This window comes from Paramormyrops kingsleyae, chromosome 23 (assembly GCF_048594095.1).
Source record: "Paramormyrops kingsleyae isolate MSU_618 chromosome 23, PKINGS_0.4, whole genome shotgun sequence".
Lineage (NCBI taxonomy): Eukaryota > Metazoa > Chordata > Actinopteri > Osteoglossiformes > Mormyridae > Paramormyrops > Paramormyrops kingsleyae.
In genome coordinates this window covers 5,826,675-5,848,431 of record NC_132819.1, presented here as the reverse complement: position 1 = coordinate 5,848,431, position 21,757 = coordinate 5,826,675, and the positions used below count along the sequence as shown (strand labels likewise).

The window sequence follows — 21,757 nt, the reverse complement described above, 5'->3', positions numbered from 1 at the left end:
TCTGACCCATGTGTTGCCTAGCCTTGTTTTCCCCTAATAAATTCCCCTGTGAGAGGTTGCACTTGCTCCCAGCCTGCATTTGGATCGTCCTTCTCCTGCTGTGTCGTGACAAGGAAAGTGAGCCCTACCCTGTAATAGCTAGGTTTGCCTAGCAAGTGGAAGTACTACTTTTCCTTCTCAGTGTGAATGTATTTGGTGGACTTGTAAGATAAGCTAAACTGTACCGAAGGAGAACCTGTGGACTCTCAATTTCCCATCTCACCATTGACCTTTTTCCTCTAAACACTAAGTATAAATCTTGCGTTTCTCTGCTACGTGCACTCCTGTAATGCCCTTTCAGTTAATAAGGTTAAATTTAATCTGGAAATTTTACTTTTTGATCGTTCAAGTTTGGGGTCCTTACAAAAGGTGTAATGCTCGATGCAGACTGATTTTCACATTTTTTTTGTATATTCACGTTACAAAAGTGGAAAAGATTTGTATTCAGCCCAGACTTGGCTGAGCCTCATCATCTTCTTTTCCACTCATGAAATGTTGGCAGGGTATTTCATGCACAGACATGAGAAGGTTTGAGCAAAACAACTGAGGAATTTATTTAATGCATAGCAGGCCTTGTCACTCCATGCATGCAGTAAAGTTAGAAAGTATATTTACTTTGACGCATTTGGTTTCATTATCCTTTTATTACTAAAAGTAGTTGAGGTATTAGCAGTAATTTAAAAAAATACTATTGCTATTGTGCTTGTGAGCCAACAGTATGGCTGTTATTAAATAATATGCAGATACACAATGTGAGAATCTGTGCTTGCCATTCAGGACTGGGAAAGTAAAAAATATAGATATTCACCCTCAGAGGACGCAACCGCCATTTCATCTTAAATCAAGCCACTTAGCAATCTTTCCCCACCCAGTTCTTGGGGACCACCAGATGGTCCACGTTTCACTTCCTACCGGAGCTGGGAAGGGGCAACAGTGTGGACTATCTGGCAGGGTAGGCAGTGTGATCATTTACCTGGACGGCCGGGGGGTTTCCAAGGATTGAGTTGAGAAACACTGACTTAGAGTACATTTTTTGTTCTGCAGAATGTTTCGTTCAGGACCGGCAAAAAGCATTTTGTTTGCACACTGAAGCCAAAATGAGCTTCATTAAGTGCTGTATGCGTTTGTGCTTATTTTCTTCGCATCTTTTCTTTTTTCAGCATTTGGACTCATTGTTTTCTCCAATCTTCTGACTCCATTGTTTTCTACAATTTGTAACCACAATTTTATCAGTTTTACTGTTGTCCAACGATGCAGTCAGTATTTCCACAAGGAATTATAGTTCTTGTCAGTAAATTTCTTTGACGCTGTGTAGAGCGCTGCTCGATCGCAATGCAATGTTGCCACCTGGTGGCCATTTTTAATTCCACTTAGATCGCCATCGAGTAGGAGGATCTATGAAAGTTAACCTAACCGTAAACACGTGCTTAATTGTTGGATCTGTCCACACTGTATGGATTGGTTTACAGATATTTGTGGCTACAAATGATCAGACTCTGTTCAGCATGAACGAAGATTTACAAACCCTGTGAGAGAATAGTTTAGTGATTTACTGCCAGTGGTGGAACGTAACAAAGTATTTCTACTTCGTTACTGTACTTAAGTACATTTTTACATATCTGTACTTTACTTAAGTAAAAATAATAATGCATACTTTTTATTTTACTCCATTACATTTTGCGGCAATTATCTGTACTTTGTACTCCACTACATTTCTACAATTTATGTCATTAGTTGTTACATTTTATGAACACAATTTCCTCAAAATCTTGCATGAAAAAATAGTTAGCCTATTGCGTTCTGGAGTTGTTTGCCATTTCCTACCAATCAGGTGGCTTTATTATCTCCAATGATGTCAGAGCGCGCGTCAATTAGCAGCACGAGCTGGTAGACTGGCTTGATTTCAAGAAGACGAGACATTCAATATGGACCCAGAGCCAATACACATATACTGTATAGTTGTTTGTAATTATTACTAGCAATGACATCGGTTGAGGCGTAAGTCAGTATATCTACTATTCTTTTACAAAATGGCACACCCGAGACGTTGAGACAAACCATTATGTGAGTACGTTTACTTAAAAAAAATACTTTAAAGTAAAATTAAAAGTAAGTACTTAGTATTTTCACTTAAGTAAGATTGTTGATGTAGCACTTCTACTTTTACTTGAGTGCATATTTTGCAGGATATTTGTACTTTTACTTAAGTACTAAGCTTCAGTACTTCCTCCACCACTGTTGACTGGTGATTAATCCAACCAATAGACAACTACAGAAGTTGCATACACTCCTAACTTTACTAAACTGTTCACAACGTACGATGGCCGGTCATGAGATCCCTACATAGTCTGCACCTATCGGACTCGGTTCTTTCGGCTCTGCACTGAAAAGATCACGCTCAACAGGTCCAACGCTAACAAAGCTCTTATTCTCCTAAATTATTTTGCATTTCTGTTTACTTTACTTTATTTTTTTTATTTGGGTATGTAACAAATTATTGGTGAATTTCTATGTCATGACTTTATCTAAAGACATCAGCTACACTACTGAGAAACTTATTCCAGTCACTAATCTTTATCAAGCGAAATGTTTCTGATTAATTTGTTCCCCAGATATCTAAATGGCCCTTGGGTTCACTGTAACAGCATGGGGTGTCAGCATCAAGCCAGCAGCAAACGGCAGTGCTGGGCATTGCCATGTGGTGACACCAATTGCACAGAGCTGCTGGTTAATAAAGCTTCCCAGTTGGAGTCCTTTTCAGTGCTTCAGCCTTTGCTTAAAAGTGACACAGATCACATGAGGATATTGGCGCTCATTCTCATTTGGGGAACCTAAGCACCCAGGCTTAATTTACAATGTCTTATATTTTCTGTACCCACTTGTCCTATTCAGGGTCACAGGGGATCCAGAGCCTATCCCTGAAACTACAGCAACAAGGCAGAGAATAACCCAGGATGAGGCACCAACCCACTGCAGGGCACGCCCACACACCATTCACAGTTTAGTAATTCCAGTTCATCTCAGCATGTTTTGAACTGTGTGAGGAAACTGGAGAAAACCCCATGATGACACGAGGAGAGTATGCAAACTGCACACACAGGGAGCTAGGGTGGGGACTTGAACCCATGTCCCAGAGGAGGGAGGCAGCAGCGCTAACTGCTGCACCGCACTGCCACCCTCATTTGGAGTCCACCATAGGAAATACATATCAAGCATTGGATTAATAATCCATGTGTACATTATTTATCCCTGTGCATTGACTGGAATAGACTCTGGGTGGTCATTTACTGATCATCAAGGGACAGACATGCAGAGTGTTTCCAGTAGAAAATGCCAGAATAAAACCCCAGGCATTAGTATAAGTTAACTTAAAGGTTCAAGGTGGTTTGTTCTCATGTGCACATGGTACAATTAAATGCTTACTTGTGTACTTCCTGCAGCCCATAGTGCCAAATGATCAAAGGCAATGAATACAAGATTAAAAGTACATCAACCTAAATGTAATATATAGGGATCCATCTGGAGATGGAGATTTAAGTGAACCTTCAGGATAAGACATCTAAGTGTCATTTATAGCTTTTTGAGGAGCCCAGGTCTGCAGGTAAAAATTGCATATAACTACACATAACCGGGACGTTTCATAATTTTCTTCTGTGTGAAGAAATAGTGTTGTATATTAGGTATGTTAACTTTTTTGCTATGGTTTTGGTTTGGGGGCCTTTCATTAAACTATGAAGGGTTGTTAAATTTTATTTACTACAGCTATATTTTAACATGATAGCGTCAGATTTTTAAGTATTTTTTAGGTATGTCTCGTCTGTTAATCTGAACTGTAAGAAATCTTATAAAATCTTATAAAGTTAAAAAAAAAAATAGAAATGCAAAACCGCAAAATCCCACCCATAATAATAACCAAAAAATGAGCTGGCGCACACCAGCGAAGACCACGTTCTCTTCTTTCTACAGTCTTAAAAGCTAAATTAAAAAAAAAAACTTTTTATTTGTCTTTGGCCGGTTACTGTAAAATGAAAATAATAATTTCCTCTCGACTAACAGAAAGTAAAGAAAAGGTACTCCGTCATGCTTTTGAACTATTCTCATTTGTTTTGTTTATACACTTATTTGCACGTAATAGTTCTGTAATTTATATATAATTACAATATGAAGTTAATGTGTAAGATAAATAATGTGTAAAATAAAGATTAAATAAATTATATCAAAATAAATAACATTTAAAACATTTTATGAATGTTATAACAATGCCGCAATATACCTACAAAAACAAGCATGAAAAGTATTGCACTGGTATATGACCCATACCAAAACAAACCATGTGAATTTTAGATGATAATACAGGCAAATGTTACTAATAATGCTATTATGTAATATGAAATCAATTGCCAATGTTTCCTTTTAAATAAATATTTACTGCTTATTGGTTGTAGTAATCGAGTGCGCACTGTCACTCATTCTAAAGCGAGGAGAGCATAGACAGTATTAATGTTGTCCCTTGGCAGCTTCCGTAGTTCTCCGACATATTGGAGAGCAAATTCTGGAACGCAGGAAGAGCATAGGATTAAAATTTATTTATCGTAAGAAAAATCGCCAGAAAATATTGAATATCACAGAAACGATGGGTGAGTGACATTTCTTTAAAGCCGGTATACCAAACTTCGTGTTCTCTGCTGGAATGTCAGGTAATTGGAGTCGTGAGGGATTTATGGTGGTCAAATCCTAGTAGAATGATAAACCATCGAGCGCTAACCAGCTAAGTCATGTTAGCTGGTAGTTAGCTTTCTTAATGTCGGGTTAATTTCAGATACGAATTACGGTTTAGGTGTTTGCAAGCTAATTGGCGATTTTGTCATGAACAAGTGCATTTTTACCGTACTTACAGGAGTAATCATGGTCAAATTACAGCTGGTTTATATCAAGAGAAAGTAGCTTACTGGGCAAACAGCATAACTAGCGATACAATGTAATTTTTAAACCTCGATATATTCCTTCTGAGGGAGATCACCTAGCTGTAAATAAAGATGACATTTTGGCCGAAAACTTCTTTTTATTGTTGTTTTGTTGGCTGCTATGAAGTCAGTGGCCTTTTCTTAGCCGGTCAGCTAGCCATGTAGGTAATTGAATTTGATCTGTTTTTTCCGCAATTTTTTTTTTCTTTATCTCGGTATTTTATCATTTGGTTGGAAGATTCTTTTTTGGGCAGTTAGATTTATATTCATTCCACCGTGGACAGCGTTCATAGCACATAAGGTGCATAGTAAACCATGCGTTCAGTGCTTTTTAGGCGTTGTTTGGGTGGTAGTTAACGTGGAAGGGAGGGCGACCTGCTTACAAGCGTGAAGACTTTCGGCTCTGCGCTGCTTCGTGTGTGTTAGTCACACGTTTTACGAGAAGCGTTATGAGTAAATGAAATGAATCACGGTTAGTCGCTGAAATGTTTGTTTGGTGGCTGCCTTTCTGTTACTGTCATAACGCTTCTAGTTATCCCTCGTGGAAGTGAGCAATGTATCTCCCCACGACCCTCCTATATTTTACCTCTAGACAGAAAAATAACTAAGTGCGTAACTCATGATTGGCGAGGTAAAATCTTCTTTATTAGATACAAATTAGCATGACAAAGTGCTCTGCATTTATAAATTTATATACCGCAAGACACCCACTGTATAACTTCCGTCTGCTCTAATTTTAAGTTCGGTTACGAGTCCAAAATAGTATAATATGTGATATTAAATCAATCTCTTGACGGTCCATTTCAAATAGTGACTAAATAAATTAATAAATTGATTTGAACGTGGCTTAAAATGTTTGACGGTACGTGGTAAACATCACTTTCATGATGTGCAGGGCCTGCTAAAAACGTCGTGCAGTTTATAATGTTGTGGAAGCCAGGAGAAGTGACCTACGCGGTGAGCCATGCTATTTGTGATTATGTAATCTGCTAATTGAGTGCGGAGACGCGCCTTCATTTTCTGTCCGCCTGTATGGTCACGTGACCCGCCGTGTCGCTGCAGCTGTCCGATTGACGTTCCACTTATTTGGAAGTTTCCCTTGACAGAGCTGAATGGAGCCCAGCTGTGCGCTCTGTTTGTAGCTAAACTCTACCTGCCTCCTGTGTGCATGCAGTTGAAAATATTGTGCCTTGAACGTAACGTGTTTGTTTGTGGCCAGGGTGCAGTAACTGCGGGTCTTTCAAGGAGCTTGCATCGGGGAGGAAGGCAGGGCCGCCCTTCGCCTTTCCAGGCCCCACTCAAACCGCAGCATAGAGGCCTATCAAAAATAGCCCCCCGACTATTTGCGCGGCTCATGTGATGGTGTGCTATAACCGGAGCGGTGGGTGGGGAGACGGACACAAGTGACCATTAACTCGTGGAGGCCTGTGGGTACCAGGTGGGGCGGTGATGAAAAGGATGGACTCCCTTTAGCTGGCGACAGTAGTCGAAGCGGGTTCCGCAGAGGCTCCCCGTGTAGCGCGCAGGACATAATTGTGATGCCTAAGCAAAAAAAAAATATACAGCGTTGTACATGAATGCGCTAGGCATAACTGAAAGAATCTGCTGAGCGTTTAATAGTAGTAATGTAGCGGCATTGTTGCCTCTTGTCGTGTGCCTGACTGAAAAATTGCTTAATGTAGCAGCACAAATGAAGCAGGGCTGTGCGCTTCTCACTTAAGAGCCTGCTGTTCTGCCATCTGGACACATCGCACACACACGCGCACACACACACACATTAGAGCATCTAATCATAGGGGCAGCCGAGTGCGATTGTGAAACAACCCGGCATTTGTTATGGGGGTGTTTGCGGCCACCGTCCATCGGATGCAGGATAAATGACAGTTATTGCTATATTGTTGCTTATGTGACACATTTCCATCCTAAGCTGCTCGCTGGTTTCTAAATTTGTGAGTTTGTGGCTTGGTTATATGTTGTGTACTTTTTTGCTGAGGCTTTGCTTCTTTGCAAGGGGTCCCTCTAAACACCAGAACCGGCAAATGCACACCGTTCCTGTTCCAGCTGCTAGTCTAGTTGTGGTCACGTGATGTTTCTGGCGATTTCAGGTTTTTAAGAACGTTTGAAAAGCCTTCTGGACGAGTGGGAAATCTGCTTTGATGATCTTTGATGTGTAAGCAGAATGGAGTGGGTATTTCTGCGTGATGCATAGGACAGCACGGCTTGGGATGGCCTCCAACCCCACCTGCCCCCACTTCCAGGATGACTCAGGACTGGCGCGCTCCACAAATGCTGAGGGTGGATGGTTTGTGCATTCTGTGCCAGTGCCGCGATTAGTCCCCGAATAAGCGCGCTTGTGTCGTCAGCTGTCGCAATCGCTGAGTGATGCGCTCGCAGACTGCGTACACATGTACGTCTGTGCTCCGACCAGCGGTACGCACATTCAGGATAGTAGGTAGCTTGTTATGTTGTAGATGTAGACCTGCGTTTTACTGTGTTTCTGCTCTTGCCTTCATCCTTGGACGTTATTAACTTGTGGCTAAACACATTTGGGATTTTTTTTATATAAGAACGTGTATCATAATTTTGCATATTTTCAAAATTTGATAATGAGATTTCCTTATTCATTTGTTTTATTTTGCAGACATACCTTTTTTGAGAAACCAAGGTCAGACAATCCCTGGAGCAGGGATTAAGGGTCTTACTCAGGGACTCAATAGTGGCCTGCCAGACCTTATAATCACATGCACTGCATCCTAAGCTGCTGAGCCAAGCCTCCCACTAACACCCAAAGACATCAGCTACTTTCGTTTTAAAGAGCCTAATAGGTCTCATTAAAGGCAATGCTTACTTGGGCAAGCTGTACAGTACATTCAGGTGCCTTTGGGAGGGACAGCATGGTTTGTGGAAAGGAGTGTCATTAGCAGAAGGGAGGACGCAGTGGTGTTTGTATGCCACCAGGGGCACCCTAACCGTCAGGCCCTATGTCAACAGCTCTGCTGTCTCATCGATTGCTTGCACGGGGCCCGGTCCTTTCCGTTTCGGTAGGCATTGCGATTGCGATCAGCGACCCTGTCGACACCTTCCCCAGGTGAAATCAGTTCAGCTGTCAGAAATTAAGAAATTAGGCAGCTTTTTTTTTCTTCTTTTTTTTTTAATCCATCATGTGGCTCTCATCATGTTTCCCACCCCGTGACAAGCCAGCCAGCACGTTGCTGTGATCAAATCATTTCGAAAAGTATTAAAAAAGTTTTTGACATTCAAGGTATTTGTTCATGCAAAAATGCCCATTAAAATGTCCCCCTTTTTTAAAAACGCTGCATTCCGGGATGTTCATTCATCGACAGGTTAGCAGTAGCTTTGTTACGGATGCATTTGCGTGTTACAGGAATGTGTGGGGAAAATGGGTGATGGGATGCTAATTTTGTTGCCGTAGAGACCACAACAAGCCCCGCGAAGGACAATTACAGGATGAACCGGTACAAGAACAAAGCACTGAACCTTGACGAGATGCGTCGGCGGCGGGAGGAGGAAGGAATCCAGCTCAGGAAGCAGAAGCGGGAGCAGCAGGTAGGGGGCGCCCTGTGGCTCGCTTTCCCTGAGCCTGTTTGGGGAAATGCCGCATGCCTATGATATTTGTGGATATGCAAACGTTTTAAATATTTAATGTAATAAAATGGCTGCATTCTTTCCTAAGCCTGGTATTGAATAACATAGAAATGGAAATGATTTAGGTTTGTGTCGATAGAGAATTTCAGTATCTCTGTCTTCGGTGGAATTAAGTTTAGAAAGTTCTAGATGGTGTTTGTGTGGTGACTGTCCATGTAAATGGGGGCAGCTCTTCAAGAGGAGGAATGTGGAGATACTGAATGAGGAGGACGGCATGCTGGAGAGCCCCCTCATGGATCACTTCATCAGTTCCACGACCACAGGGGTGAGTCTCTCTCTCTCCCTCGCCCCATGGTACAGTGTCTCTAAATGAGAAATCAGGACTGTTTCTCACCTGTGAAGCCTGGTAGGTCAAATGGAGACTAGAGGTTTCTGAAACAGAAGCGGCATGTGTAGGCTTTGCAGTTATGGCCGCTGTTGGGCAGTAAGTACTGTTTAATGCCAAACCTTGGAAATGGAGTAAGGGTGGAGTAGTCTCTGGCCAGTGTGGGGTCTGAAACTTCTGGATGTTCAGAAGTGTTGAGCTCCGCCTGATGTTAGCGGACGGTTATGAAAGCGTATCGTGGTCCTCAGACATGTTTGAAAAGGTCTGCGTATGCTTTCAGGAGGGGCTCATCACCAGAGACATGGTAGAAATGCTTTTTTCAGAAGACCCTGAGCTCCAGCTGGCCACAACACAGAAGTTCAGGAAGCTCCTCTCCAAAGGTAGCTTTATTTTCTGACTTGGCTCTTAGTGCCGGTTCTCGGTGTTTGTGTGACGTCTGGATCGGTCTTAGCTCAACTCGTATTCTTGGTGTGTGTCTTTACTAGAGCCTAACCCACCCATCGACGAGGTCATCAACACACAGGGGGTTGTGGAGAGGTTTGTGGAGTTCCTGAAGAAGAGCACCAACTGCACATTACAGGTGGGGCAGTGTGACATGGGTATCCAGGATCTATGGTCACCTACAAAATTTTACAAGGAAAGTGAGAGCTGGTTTCTGTGTTTCCATCCTTCGCCAGTTCGAGGCCGCCTGGGCGTTGACTAACATCGCGTCGGGGACGTCCCAGCAGACGAAAATCGTGATTGAGGCAGGAGCCGTGCCTATTTTCATTGAGCTACTGAACTCAGATTTCGAAGACGTGCAGGAACAGGTAACCCCATCCCCTCTCTTGTGTGTCTTTAGCAGTTCTCTTTGGGTCTGTCCACCTGCTTGCATCCCCATTTAGTGTCATCTTTCCCTGGGTTGGGTTTTAAAGGCTAAGCGCATTCCTCGTTAGACGATTGCGAATCTGCATGCACTGACAATTAAATTGCGTGATTCCCTTAAAACGCCGGACCGAAAGCAGGCGTGGTTTTATTGCTGAGAGCACAGGCTGCGAGCGTGCAGATAGCAGGGCTGTCCTGTGACTGCCTTTCTATATCTGGCGCCCCCTGCAGGCTGTGTGGGCACTAGGGAACATCGCGGGGGACAGCGCCGTGTGCAGGGACTACGTGCTGAACTGCAACATCCTCCCTCCGCTGCTGACGTGAGTGCCTGCCTCCTAGGAGGAAAGGGGCGCCGATGGCCGTAATTAATGACACGTATCCAGGAGAAGCAGAAGTCCCGCCCCCAGCCCCTCCCCCACCCTGTCATCCTTAAGCCTCAATGGCAGATCTACGGATGTGGGACTTTTTTTCAGTATGCGGGGGCTGAAGTACAGTGAAGGAAAGCTGATAGGACAGCCACCATCGATCTGCTGATCCGGTACAGGGTTATGGTGGGAGACAGAAACCTATCAAGGAGAGCAGGGCAGGATTTAGGAAAAGGATTTAGGGAAAATTCTGGACTGGGTGCCACTCTGTAACAGGGAACACACACACAATCATGCAATTTAGAAATGCTGGTTATTATAGATAGATAGATAGATAGATAGGACTTTATTGATCCCACAGTGGGGAAATTTGTGCGTTACCACAGCTCTAGACAGCCTGAAAAGAGTACAAGAGTAATACCAAGAATATAAAAATACAAGAATAAGAATGCAAAAAAAATTAAATAAGATAAAACACAAAATACAACAGTAGTGCCTATGTACACCCATATACAGTATGTAATATGGATAGTGGGTTGTGGGAAAAAGTGCAAGTAATTATAATTGTGACTTTGGACTGCCAGAGGAAACTGTATTACCTGGTGGATACACACACACCCAAAAATATAAATAAAACATGAAAAAATGTCCCCCTTTTGTTTGTTTGCCCCTTTTAAGGTTGCTGACTAAGTCCACCAGGCTGACGATGACCCGGAACGCTGTGTGGGCGCTGTCCAACCTGTGCAGGGGAAAGAGCCCTCCGCCGGACTTCGAGAAGGTAACCCGCAGACGGACAGGCTGATGGGGCTGGGTGAGCAGGCAGGCAGGCTGCTGTCTGGGCAGCAACTGAGCTCAGCGTGCGGGAATGAACCCAGCAAACCGCAATCTGTGTCTGACATCACCCTTTGAACTCTGGGCGCTCTGCTGATTTCTGAGCTGTGTCAGCAGGTGTGTACCAGCTCTGGAAAGGAGCACCAAAGATTACAGAGGGAGTTTAGCATAGTTTGCTATCAGTCCCTCTTTCTCTAAGAACTCACAATTTGTTCTGAACAATTTTCATCAAATGTGCGATCATAAGAACCGCGCCCGTGACGTTTTAGTGCAAGTAGCGTAGGGTGAGGACTTTCTGCAGGTCTGTTGCTGGTGTTCAGTTGTAATTCTGCCTCTTATTCCCCGCAGGTTTCCCCCTGCTTGCCGGTCCTGTCTCGTCTCCTCTTCAGCAGCGATCCGGACCTGCTGGCGGACGCCTGCTGGGCCTTATCCTACCTCTCGGATGGGCCCAATGAGAAAATCCAGGCAGTCATCGACTCGGGGGTCTGCCGGAGACTGGTGGAGCTGTTGATGTGAGTGTCGGCGTGCCGGCCGCTGGGATGGCGGGGGTCAGATGGCCGACATCGGCGAACCGCGGCGTTCCTCAGAATCGCCGTCCTCTGTTTAGCCTCACATGCAGGTGTGGGGGAGCTGGAATGTCTGGTTTAACGTCAGACAAACCTGTGAGCAGAGTGCCAAACATTCTGATGTTAGGAATGATTACTGCTTCTGCTGCTGATCCTGCCCCCCCCCCCTCCCCCCCCCCCCCCCAGGCATACCGACTATAAGGTGGCTTCTCCTGCCCTCAGGGCCGTGGGCAACATCGTCACAGGAGACGACATCCAGACACAGGTTGGGACATATGGTTCATTTTGACAGTGATTTGAAAAAAAAATCTATCTCAACAGTTTATAAGTAATAGATGAATACTTTATTAATTCTCAATGAAGCTGTCGGTTTACAGTAGGTGAAAAACAGACTTAAATAGTCAAAAGACAGACAGTAGTAATAAACACTAACTATGGAATTACATAGTAACAGCTCAAAAATAAAAATTACTGCACAGTGAACAAATGAGTGAGTGAATGTGTGAAGTGCGTCTGCTCTATTCAGACCAATGGTCATTCATCCCCCATCTGGGTGGTGTGTCATAGTGTTTAATCGCCAATGGTAAGAGCGACCTTGCATAACATTGCTTGGAGCTCAACTGTATGTTGCTGAAAAGCATCAGATCAAGGAGGAAGTGAAATTTGCAGTGACTTTGCTAGGCTGGTTTCATAGCCGGTTAAGAAACAGCAGGTGGCGCCAACATAATTCGTCCCACAACCACTGGGCCTGTCTTTGTGCAGGTGGTGCTGAACTGCTCCGCCCTGCCCTGTCTGCTGCACCTCCTGAGCAGCGCCAAGGAGTCCATCCGCAAGGAGGCCTGCTGGACCATCTCCAACATCACAGCGGGAAACCGGGCCCAGATTCAGGTACCATACCTGGGAGCGGGAGGTCATGCTGACCTGAACCGTAATGAGCTGATAACAGCTTTACTGTTGATACTGAAACTTTATCTCAAGTTCCTCGCGGAAGAAAGAGCGCCCTGCTGTATCACGGCGTCAGCTTTGAAACTCCGCGGCAGCTTTGGCCAACCGTATCCATTAAGAAACAAAAGCACTGATTTCAGCTATGTAGACTGCTTACCTTGCTTTATAGTAGTGGTTCTCAGCCATTGGGTTGTGAACCAAAAGTTGATTGTGGAATCATTTTCTTTGGGTCTTTGGGATTACGTAGCAAAAATCTGAATTTTTGTAATGTCAGATGTGGTTGGGAATGATGTGTGATGTCGTCCCGGAAATCATTTGGTTTTCTTTACCACCAGCACCACACCGTTACAACCCTGTCTTTGGTGAAATAGATTTAAAAACAGATGCAGTAGAACCCCAGAGGTTGTCGGCTTCTGAATTCGTCATATTCGGTCTTCGTCGCGAAATGACGAGAAAATTTTGAGTTGGAGTTCGTCCTGAAAAACCATGTGACTTCCTTTGTAAACAAACATTTACTTTCAACTGGCATCAGTCTTGCGCGTCGTTCACACGTTGCTCTGAGTGCTGTGATCGCATTTTATAGTTTTTGGGGGTTTTTTTTTGGCTTTTATAAGCTTTTTTGCTAATAAGCATGGGTCCAAAGAAAGCCAGTGCAGAGAAGGCAAAAAAGGAAATCAGTAAGAACTACAAATGAGCTTCGAAAGGAGATTATTGAAAAGTTGGAAAGCAGCAGTATAAGTGTGACTGATTTAGCTGCTCAGTATAAGCTGCCCAGAACCCCTGTAAGTAAATTTATAAGGCATAAAGAGGCAATAAAGTGCTAGTGTTTCTAAAGGGGTTACGAGTTTGACAAAACAGAGGCCTCCAGTTATAGATGAAGTAGAAAAATTGTTGAAAACACTCTATTAACCTTTAATGTTGTGTTTCTTACTTAAATTATGTTATTTAACTCTGAACTTATTTAATTGTAATATCAGTGTAATGTTTTTGTATAAAAAGGCAAGGTTAGGGGGGTTGAAAATAGATTAACCTGTTTTCTGTTATTTCTTATGGGAAAAAAAGATTTGGTGTTGGTCAGATTCACATATAGTCACTTCTTCTGGAACGAATTACCGACGAACACCGGGGTTCTACTGTAATTAAATTCCAACAACTTACGGTCGTAATTAGGGTTACTAAGGGGTGGAAAATTTCCAGAGACTTTCCATTCCATTGGAAATTAAGATGAGGAATTTTGGAAATATTCCCTATTGGAAACTTTTCCATAGGAATTAACAGGAATATATATGGAAAATTCCCAGAATTTTGCAAAGCAGTGATTTAATTACTGAGGAATAGTGTGGCTCGTGAGGCTATACCTGTGAGCTGCTGTTATATGCCCCCTTTTTATGAGTTTGATCCTTTGTAAGAATGGTTCTTTGGCAGCCATGTTGGTTCGTTTGTTCATACCATGTATCTTTGGCGCTCCCGATATCCCCAGGGAATCGAGGCGGTGGCTTTGGTGTTCTCGGCGCTCCTTGAGTCCCTGCTGCTTCTCTCTGTCTCCCCAGACCGTTATAGATGCCAATATCTTCCCGGTGCTGATCGACATCCTGCAGAAGGCAGAGTTCCGCACAAGGAAGGAGGCAGCATGGGCAATCACCAATGCTACGTCGGGTGGCACACCAGAGCAGATCCGGTGAGTTGGGCACCTTGGAGATGTCCTCGTGGCTGTCGGCTCTTGGCCTTGGCACCCTGGGGCCTTCCACACACACACACACACACACAATCCTCATATTCATATCGTTATGGGGACTCTACATTCATTTCTATGGGCGTAACCCTAATCCCAGCAATAACAACCTTAAGCCCTACTGAGTCCTAACCTTCACCATAAGTAACCAGACAAGAAACAAGTCTTTTGCCATTTTTAGTTTTTCGATTTCTGTCAGATTTTTATAAAATTGAAATTTCTATTGTAGGGACTGCAAAAATGGTCCCCACCATGTCACAATAACAGGTTTTCATCACATGGTCCCCACAATGAAATGTATACCTGGACCACACACAGATGTACACATAGGTGCACCTAAATTCTGCCCTTTGGATGTTGGGATTCCAGCGCAGTGGGTTCTGCTGGTAGATCCGTCTCCTCAGGTGACAGGTCATACAGTGAAGGAACTGAATTCAGGTCCCAGCAGTGGAGCCCTATTTGGAGCTATTTGGCACTGAATATTTTTAAACTCGGAATTGTTTTAAAAATCTTACTATGACTTGTATTTAAGCTGAAGTAAACAAATGATGTAATGCAGTGCTATGCTGTCTCCTAGACTGGATGTGGCTCTGCTTGGGCTTTTCCCTGCTGTCCTCCCACGGTCCTTGAAAATCATTATGGTCTAGGAGGACAAGGGTACCTGCCAGCTGGAGCCCCCCCCCCCTTCCCCCCCGTTTACTATTGGCTCTCTATCCTCAAGCCTTAAACCAGCTGGGACAGTCCTTGGTTAAATTTAATTGTATGCCATCTGGACGCCAGTTGGTTAAGCCATCTTTTATCAAAATAGTCCTTTTTTAATCATTGCCCATCATCATTTGATGACTGTGTCTGTATTGCTAATATCGAGCCTGTCTGCCGATACGTGCAAATTGGTGCTTTTTTGTATGTCAGCGGTGCCTTAAATATCGTCCATGTGGCTTAACGTTTCTTTGTTTACATTCGTGCAATCTGCCGGTTAGTCGGTGACATCTCTTCTAGGTACTGGAATATGAGCTCTGGTCAGCTGCAGGTTTATTTTAATCGGCTATTCACTTTCGTTTACGATTTGCTGTTTACCTTGTAGGTACTTAGTAAACCTGGGCTGTATCAAACCGCTGTGTGACCTCCTGACCGTCATGGATTCCAAGATCGTGCAGGTAGCCCTGAACGGACTGGAGAACATCCTGCGGCTGGGAGAGCAGGAGGCCAAGCAGAGCGGCAGCGGGATAAACCCGTACTGCAGCCTAATTGAGGAGGCTTACGGTACATATCCTGAAGGGGCCTCTCTTAGGGGGGATCACGATACACGATGTTACAGCCTGAAGGGGCCTTTTCGTGAAGGGGGGGTCACATTACACAACGTTACTGTCGGGTAGAGCCTTTTTACAGAACACGATCTTAAACCTCAACAGATAAGATGAAAGGAGATGACCAAACGTATTTTAATCCCCCTCTTAATCACCACCGTCCCCCCGCCAGGCCTGGATAAGATCGAGTTTCTGCAGAGCCACGAGAACCAGGAGATCTACCAGAAGGCCTTCGACCTGATCGAGCACTACTTCGGCGTGGAGGAGGAGGACCCCGGCCTGGCCCCACAGGTGGATGAGAACCAGCAGCAGTACCTCTTCCCGCAGCAGGAAGCCCCCATGAAGGGCTTTCAGCTCTAACCTCCCCGACCAGCTTCTCTTCCACACGAAAGTCCATGCGGGCCAAGGCCTGGGGCACCAGCGCTTACCAGCCAGAAAGACTCACACAGCCACTGTGGCTCCAGCGAGTAAGATCAGACAAAACAAAGCAGACATACATCCTCTCTGCTGCTTAGCTCTATACGTCGGGGTTCCTCACACCGCTTTGCTTTCTTTCGTAATTAAGAATTCTTTTCAACCCCCCCTTTTTTTTTTTTTTAAGGGTTTTCTTTGAGGGAGGGAGAATGACATTATGTTTAAGCATTATAGAGTCCTGCAATCAAAAATATTGTTAAAAATGAAGTGGAGTTTTTTTTTTTTTTACTTTCAGGAAAAGCAAGGAATAGGAATTATTTTAGGACATTTTACAGTAAAGTGAACCCATCTGTAGGATTTTTTTTATTTTTATTTTTTGTTACGTTGTTTCTTTAAGTAATTTTCCTTTACGATAAATTGTGTACCGGGGGTTTCATGGGTGGGTGGGGGAGGGGGGGGTGTTTCAAGGTTAGAGGTATGGGCAGGTACTGAGGAGTGAGGGTCCTTGGGAGGAGCCTATTATAGATATTCTGGGGGGAAAAAAAGCTAAAGATTTCCAAAACCGCATACATAGGTTAGTGGGCTGAGGTTGTATAACTAGTGATTATATAACGTTCGTTGTGTGCCGTGTTATTACTACCATACAAAGTTAAGCTATGACATACGTTTATAGATTACTAGAAGTACATCACTGAGGGGCAGCCTGCTGCTTCTGCTACAGGAAGTTGCCGGACTGAGCTTATCGTTGGTTTTCTCATATATATATTTATATATATATATATGCAGATGTAAATAACTGAACTAATCTGAAGTCTTAATTAGGCTCTGTACTGCGTTTCTTTTTTGTCCCTCTATCCAGATGCTAAAAAATGCAGAAATCTCTAGCCTGTAGTTCGGGCTGAGACAACCCCTCAGTTTGTGCACTTCGCTCTCGCATGGTGTTGTATAATATTTCCAGCTGTCATGTGACCTCCCTTGCCAAATGCCTGGAGGCGAAGTCGAGGCGCCCGTCTCGGCCACACGGACGGGAGAGAAACGTCTTTTTTTTTTTTTTTTTCTTTTTCCTTGCATTTGTGCATCTGCATACAAAGATGTGAAGCGAACAAGGGTTAGGAGGGTTTTCAGAAAAGATGCTGCGCTGGGGAGCGTCGTCTCCCGCCTGAAGCGACGCGGAGGTGCTACAACCTAATGGTCACACGTGTTGCTAGCTAGTACGCTAAGGGTCCCTCGTAGCTTTTGGGCATGGCTGGGAATGCCATGCATGGCGAATGGCTGAAGTTGGATGAGAGGACATCTGTCAAGTTAATGGTGATAAAGGCGTGTGCCAGTGGTGCAGTGCAGTCTTCTTACAGTGATCAATAGCGGGAATAAAATAGAGGAGTGGCGATGCTGGGTAAATTTAAGCAGTGGCTTCGTAACACGTGTGACATTCTTTTCAGGGTGGAGGATATCTATGAATCCCGGGCCGTGTTTCTGTAGAGCCGCTTGTCAGCACCTGCTGTTTAATGGGATGTTTCACGTTCAAGTCCCAACTCTGATCTGAAGCAGCTTGATGACTTTTTTTTTTTGTTCTTTTTCCGTGTTACTTAAGCACAACGTTGTTTTTTTCCAGTTAGGGCTGCGCGGGAGAATCCGGATAAGGAGCGACGTGCTTTCCGCAAGTCCGATTTAATGCCGAGCTGAGTTCTTATCCATTGCTGGCTAAAGCTTCTTGTACATAGTTTCACACGGTGTGGTTTTATTTTTTTCTGGTTTATGTATTGAGGGCAGCCAGGGTTTTGGCAAGGGGTAAAGTTCTTTAATCATGACAAATGTAACTACATAACGTGATTGAAGAAATTAAAAAAAAAAAAAAAAAAAAAAAAATCAAACATACACACCACTTGCACACTTGCATACAAAAGCAGCAGACACTGAACACACCGATTCCTGTAAGGATCACACAGTACAAAAGAGGAAAATAGCTTCCATAATCTAGCCTTGAAGGAGCACCTTTGCCTTTGGTCTTTCGAGTGTTCCTCGTTAAAGTGATCTGTTTTGCGTTCCATGCTGATCTTTAGACATCATCTTGTCTGCCCTTGTCGGTTAAGGCACTTAACCAGTTCTAAGCTGTATTTATATAGGTTTACATTCAGGCATTGTATTCTAACTTTGCATTATAATTCTGACATCATTTGAACTGGGGTGTGGTGATAGGGGTATGACACATCAGTGATTTAAAAAAGGGAAGAATTGTTTCTGTTCTTTATAGACAAATGAAAATTGTCCCCATTTTTACCTCTCAAACTGTGACTGGCTCTGATTTTTTTGTACTGCAGGGGGAATACGGTACTTGTTCCCCTGAATTATGGAAGCGTTTTTCTCTACCTCAAAACCACACAGACTTTGTGGATGCTTTCTGGGTCCTGGGGGAGGGTTGTGGAGTTCTTGGGTTTGGGGATTCTGGGACGGGACGGGGTAGGGCGGACAGCGGTGACATTAGTGGATGTGACGTTGACTGACGGGAGTTCTATGAGAAAGGGACTGTCCAGTGCTCTATGGCTCACCTCGGAAGCTGGTGGCAATCGCCCCTAGCCCTGCATTCGTCTCCAAGGCGAAGCAGGCACTCTGTCGCCTCCTAGTGGCTGGGCGACGCACAGGCAGCTGATCCTCTTGCCAGCGGGTTCTTGGGCCGAAGGCGCCTGGAATGTGCTGCCGTCGGCAGTTTTTGACCAAGCAGTCCATGGGGGTGGTGTTCACAGGCACAGGGGGCGCTGACTGAATGTCCTGTGATTGGCTGTCAGAGAAACAGTTTTTTTTCACATTGGAAGCATTAAAAAAAATAATAATAAATTGCGATGAAACAACTGAAGCAGTATTCTGTATAAATATTAAATATTTAAAAATCCAGAGCCTCTTGGAGCTAAGAGAATTAGTGTTTTGTTAACAGAAGGACTGAATGGGTCAAGTCAGGCTTTGATGTAGGAGTCCTTTGGCCAGTTATCCATGCAATACTCTCATTACAAGCACAATGTACGCAGCCGCTTTCATTCTGTGACGTGACGCCACTTTGGTATACTCTCCGAAATGCATGGAGTTTGCCTGCAGCAGTGACTCCCTGGGTTGCTTCCTGTGGTAATTAAGTTGCATACCTTGTTTTCTTTCGTCCTCCTCCAGTCCTTCTGCTTATAACAAAAGCTAGTTCCCAGTTCCTTGGTTTTATATCTGCCACCGTAACTGAGGTTTCCTGTGCTAACTATGCAAAATGGGGGAGGGGCCCCTCTGCCAGGGGCCCTCATCTAGATGTTTGTTGTGTTTTTTTTTTTTTTTTAATAGCATTTCTGTTCAGCAGTCTTTGTACAGTTTTTCCTGCTTCTTTAACCCCCCCCCCCCCCATTCTTACAATAATACCCGAATTTGGGATGATACAAATCAGCATCTGTGATGTCATAATTGGTCTTAGGTTGTTTGTTTTTTTTTTGAGCAGCAATGTAAGCTACCCAGAACAAGAACTGCAAGAACAGCAACAAGCCTGAAGAATCCGCTGTCCACCCATGAGCGTAAGGAGGCCTAGGTACTTTTGACATCTTTTGGTGGCTTGTTCCCACTTCCTCATTTTTATTTGAAGACCAATGGGGTAAAGAAAGGTGGATCAAATGTGCAGATTCTAAACAAGAAAGCATCGAATGCACTCCTATTCACTAAAGTGCCAATCTGACCAATGAAGACTGAAGGGTGATTTCTATCATCTGTCTGACACCTTGGGTTTAATTTTTTTTTCTTTTTAACTTGAATGTGCACAGTTTATGTGCATTTGCTGCTTGACTTCCTTACCTGAAAGTTTACCTAAAATTACCTGCTACAGTCTTGTTTTTAAGAGAGGTAACGTTCTTTACTGTTTGTGCACTAAATTCTTTTATTGGGTCAGAATAGAGGAATTATTTAATCATTTAAGGTGAATATTACTCTTTGTTTTCTAATTTATTGTATGGAGCTAGATTTCAGAGCTTGCCAGACAGCAGCCGGTGTAATTAATGCATTTACCCTCCCGTTCCTTTATAAATGTGTAAGACTCAGGATGCAAATATGCAACAAGGTGTAAGAATGGAAAGAGTTGCTCGTTTAGACCTGGTGAAATTCAACCTCACACTTGCACGGTGGGAGTGAGCTGGTGGTATTTTCAAGTTGTGTATTTGTATAACCTGGTCACTTCAAACTGTTGTGTTGATGGATGTCATCTGCCAAACTTGCATGCAAGAGCAAAATGGTCGGTTCTTATTGGATTTTTGCATGCAGGAGGGAAAAAAATTCTGGGTTTACAAGCAAGAAACAAGGAGCTGTCAAACAGTTTTTAGGCTGTTGTCAACAAAGAATGATCATTTCATGCTTTAAGTGACAACAAAGCAACTCCTGTTAGTTGATTCAGCCTCTATTGTCTTTCCTTCAGTAATTCTCTTTCATGTTAAAGCTAGCATATGCCTGAAGACACTATTGACTTAACTGACATGTAAGAGGCAGTGACATGTTATTTCTCTAATCGAAGACTCCGACTGGGCATTGAACATATTGAAAAGTTGCTTAAAAAAATCTTAACGTCACAAGTTACCGCTACCGTTTTCTTCATGATGCTATCAATGGATACTGCATTTTTTTTTTTTTTTGCGCTGGTTGTTACACATTAATTTTTCCCTCTTGTAGTTGCAGTGGCTGCTGGGAAGCCTTGAAAATGTCTATTAATATTTGTGTCAAAAAAGAAAACTCGTCTTCCGTCCTGGATCCTGTGAGGTTTGGGGAAAAAAATCCATTGCAGAGAGATCCACTTTTTCCCTGATCTAAAATTTCAGGCAGTATTCTTGGAAGTTCCTTGAATAATCCTGACAACTGTTTACATTTCAAAATGTTTTCATCATATCAGTCAAGGGAAAAAAGACGTTTATTTAAACTGAACTGGACAGCCCATGTACTCTGCTCTGGTCCTCTTTTTCCTTTTCTGAAATATTTATTTTGATGTCTTGCTCTCACCCACCTTCCTTTGCGACTGACTGGACTTTACCGACAGTATGAATGAGTGACGGAAAACTGATGTACACTTATACGGAACATGATACACAAACATGAACACAACATGCTGAAATATCAAATTGAAATTTTGTTAGCATTACAAATACAGAAAATAAAATATAAAATGCTGTTGCAACCGTTGAAGTTGTCCTGTGTAGTTTTTTTTCCTTCTTCTTTTCTTGCGCCTTGTCGGCAGTGCTGTCCCCGCTTGCTGTTGGCTTACACCTGAATAAACACGCTGATGACATGAGTGGGTAGTAGTGCAGAACTAGTATCCTCCTACAGGTAAAATTCATGAAAGTTAAATGAACTGATGGCCCTAAGGTACCCGTTGGGAGTATGTGTCCAGTGGCCTGGTACCGAGTATGACGCAGTCCTGCCTTTGTTGAATTCTTGCTGCTGTAGGAGGAGGCGTTGCTTGCTGTCGCCTGATCATACCGCAGCCACGGTTGTTTTGACTAGAATTCCACTTTATGAGGCTTTTATGAACAGCTTCTAAGTTAAAAATAAACACAAACACCTGTAGCAACTCAATGTAGTAAGTATACATAATAGTGAAATTAATCTCATAACGTAAAACTCAATGTGCGTCCTCATCCCCACGTAAATCCTCATCCAGTAATGTAATAATTTTTAAAGGGGAGGTGGTTTAGTAAGCTTTCTTTTTCATTAAGTTTGTATGTATTACATTGAGTTGTT

The 21,757-nt window shown here is 43.4% G+C and overlaps 1 protein-coding gene across 2 annotated transcripts; it reads left to right on the top strand.

Annotated features, from left to right (window-relative positions):
* Positions 1–4,547: 4,547 nt before the first annotated feature.
* kpna6 (karyopherin alpha 6 (importin alpha 7)) lies at positions 4,548–21,202 on the top strand. Of its 2 annotated transcripts, XR_011984883.1 has the most exons (15): positions 4,548–4,676; positions 8,437–8,570; positions 8,839–8,934; positions 9,275–9,374; positions 9,480–9,574; positions 9,672–9,803; positions 10,090–10,178; positions 10,902–11,001; positions 11,403–11,566; positions 11,807–11,885; positions 12,383–12,508; positions 14,116–14,243; positions 15,382–15,560; positions 15,777–16,071; positions 19,485–21,202. XR_011984883.1 is itself a non-coding variant. In XM_072705435.1 (14 exons), the coding sequence occupies exons 1-14, from the start codon at positions 4,673–4,675 to the stop codon at positions 15,962–15,964; spliced, it is 1,614 nt and encodes a 537-aa protein (XP_072561536.1). In that variant the 5' UTR covers positions 4,548–4,672; the 3' UTR covers positions 15,965–21,202. The 2 variants fall into 2 exon arrangements, 1 of the variants encoding a protein (XP_072561536.1); XM_072705435.1 differs by having other exon boundaries at positions 15,777–21,202.
* The last annotated feature ends 555 nt before the right edge of the window (positions 21,203–21,757 follow it).

What these genes read in the sequence shown, in the direction of transcription:
- kpna6 (XM_072705435.1), top strand. An exon ending in CAGGAAGCTCCTCTCCAAAG is followed by an intron (nt 9,375 to 9,479) that starts GTAGCTTTATTT and finishes TGTCTTTACTAG; the next exon opens with AGCCTAACCCACCCATCGAC. An exon ending in GAAACCGGGCCCAGATTCAG is followed by an intron (nt 12,509 to 14,115) that starts GTACCATACCTG and finishes CTGTCTCCCCAG; the next exon opens with ACCGTTATAGATGCCAATAT.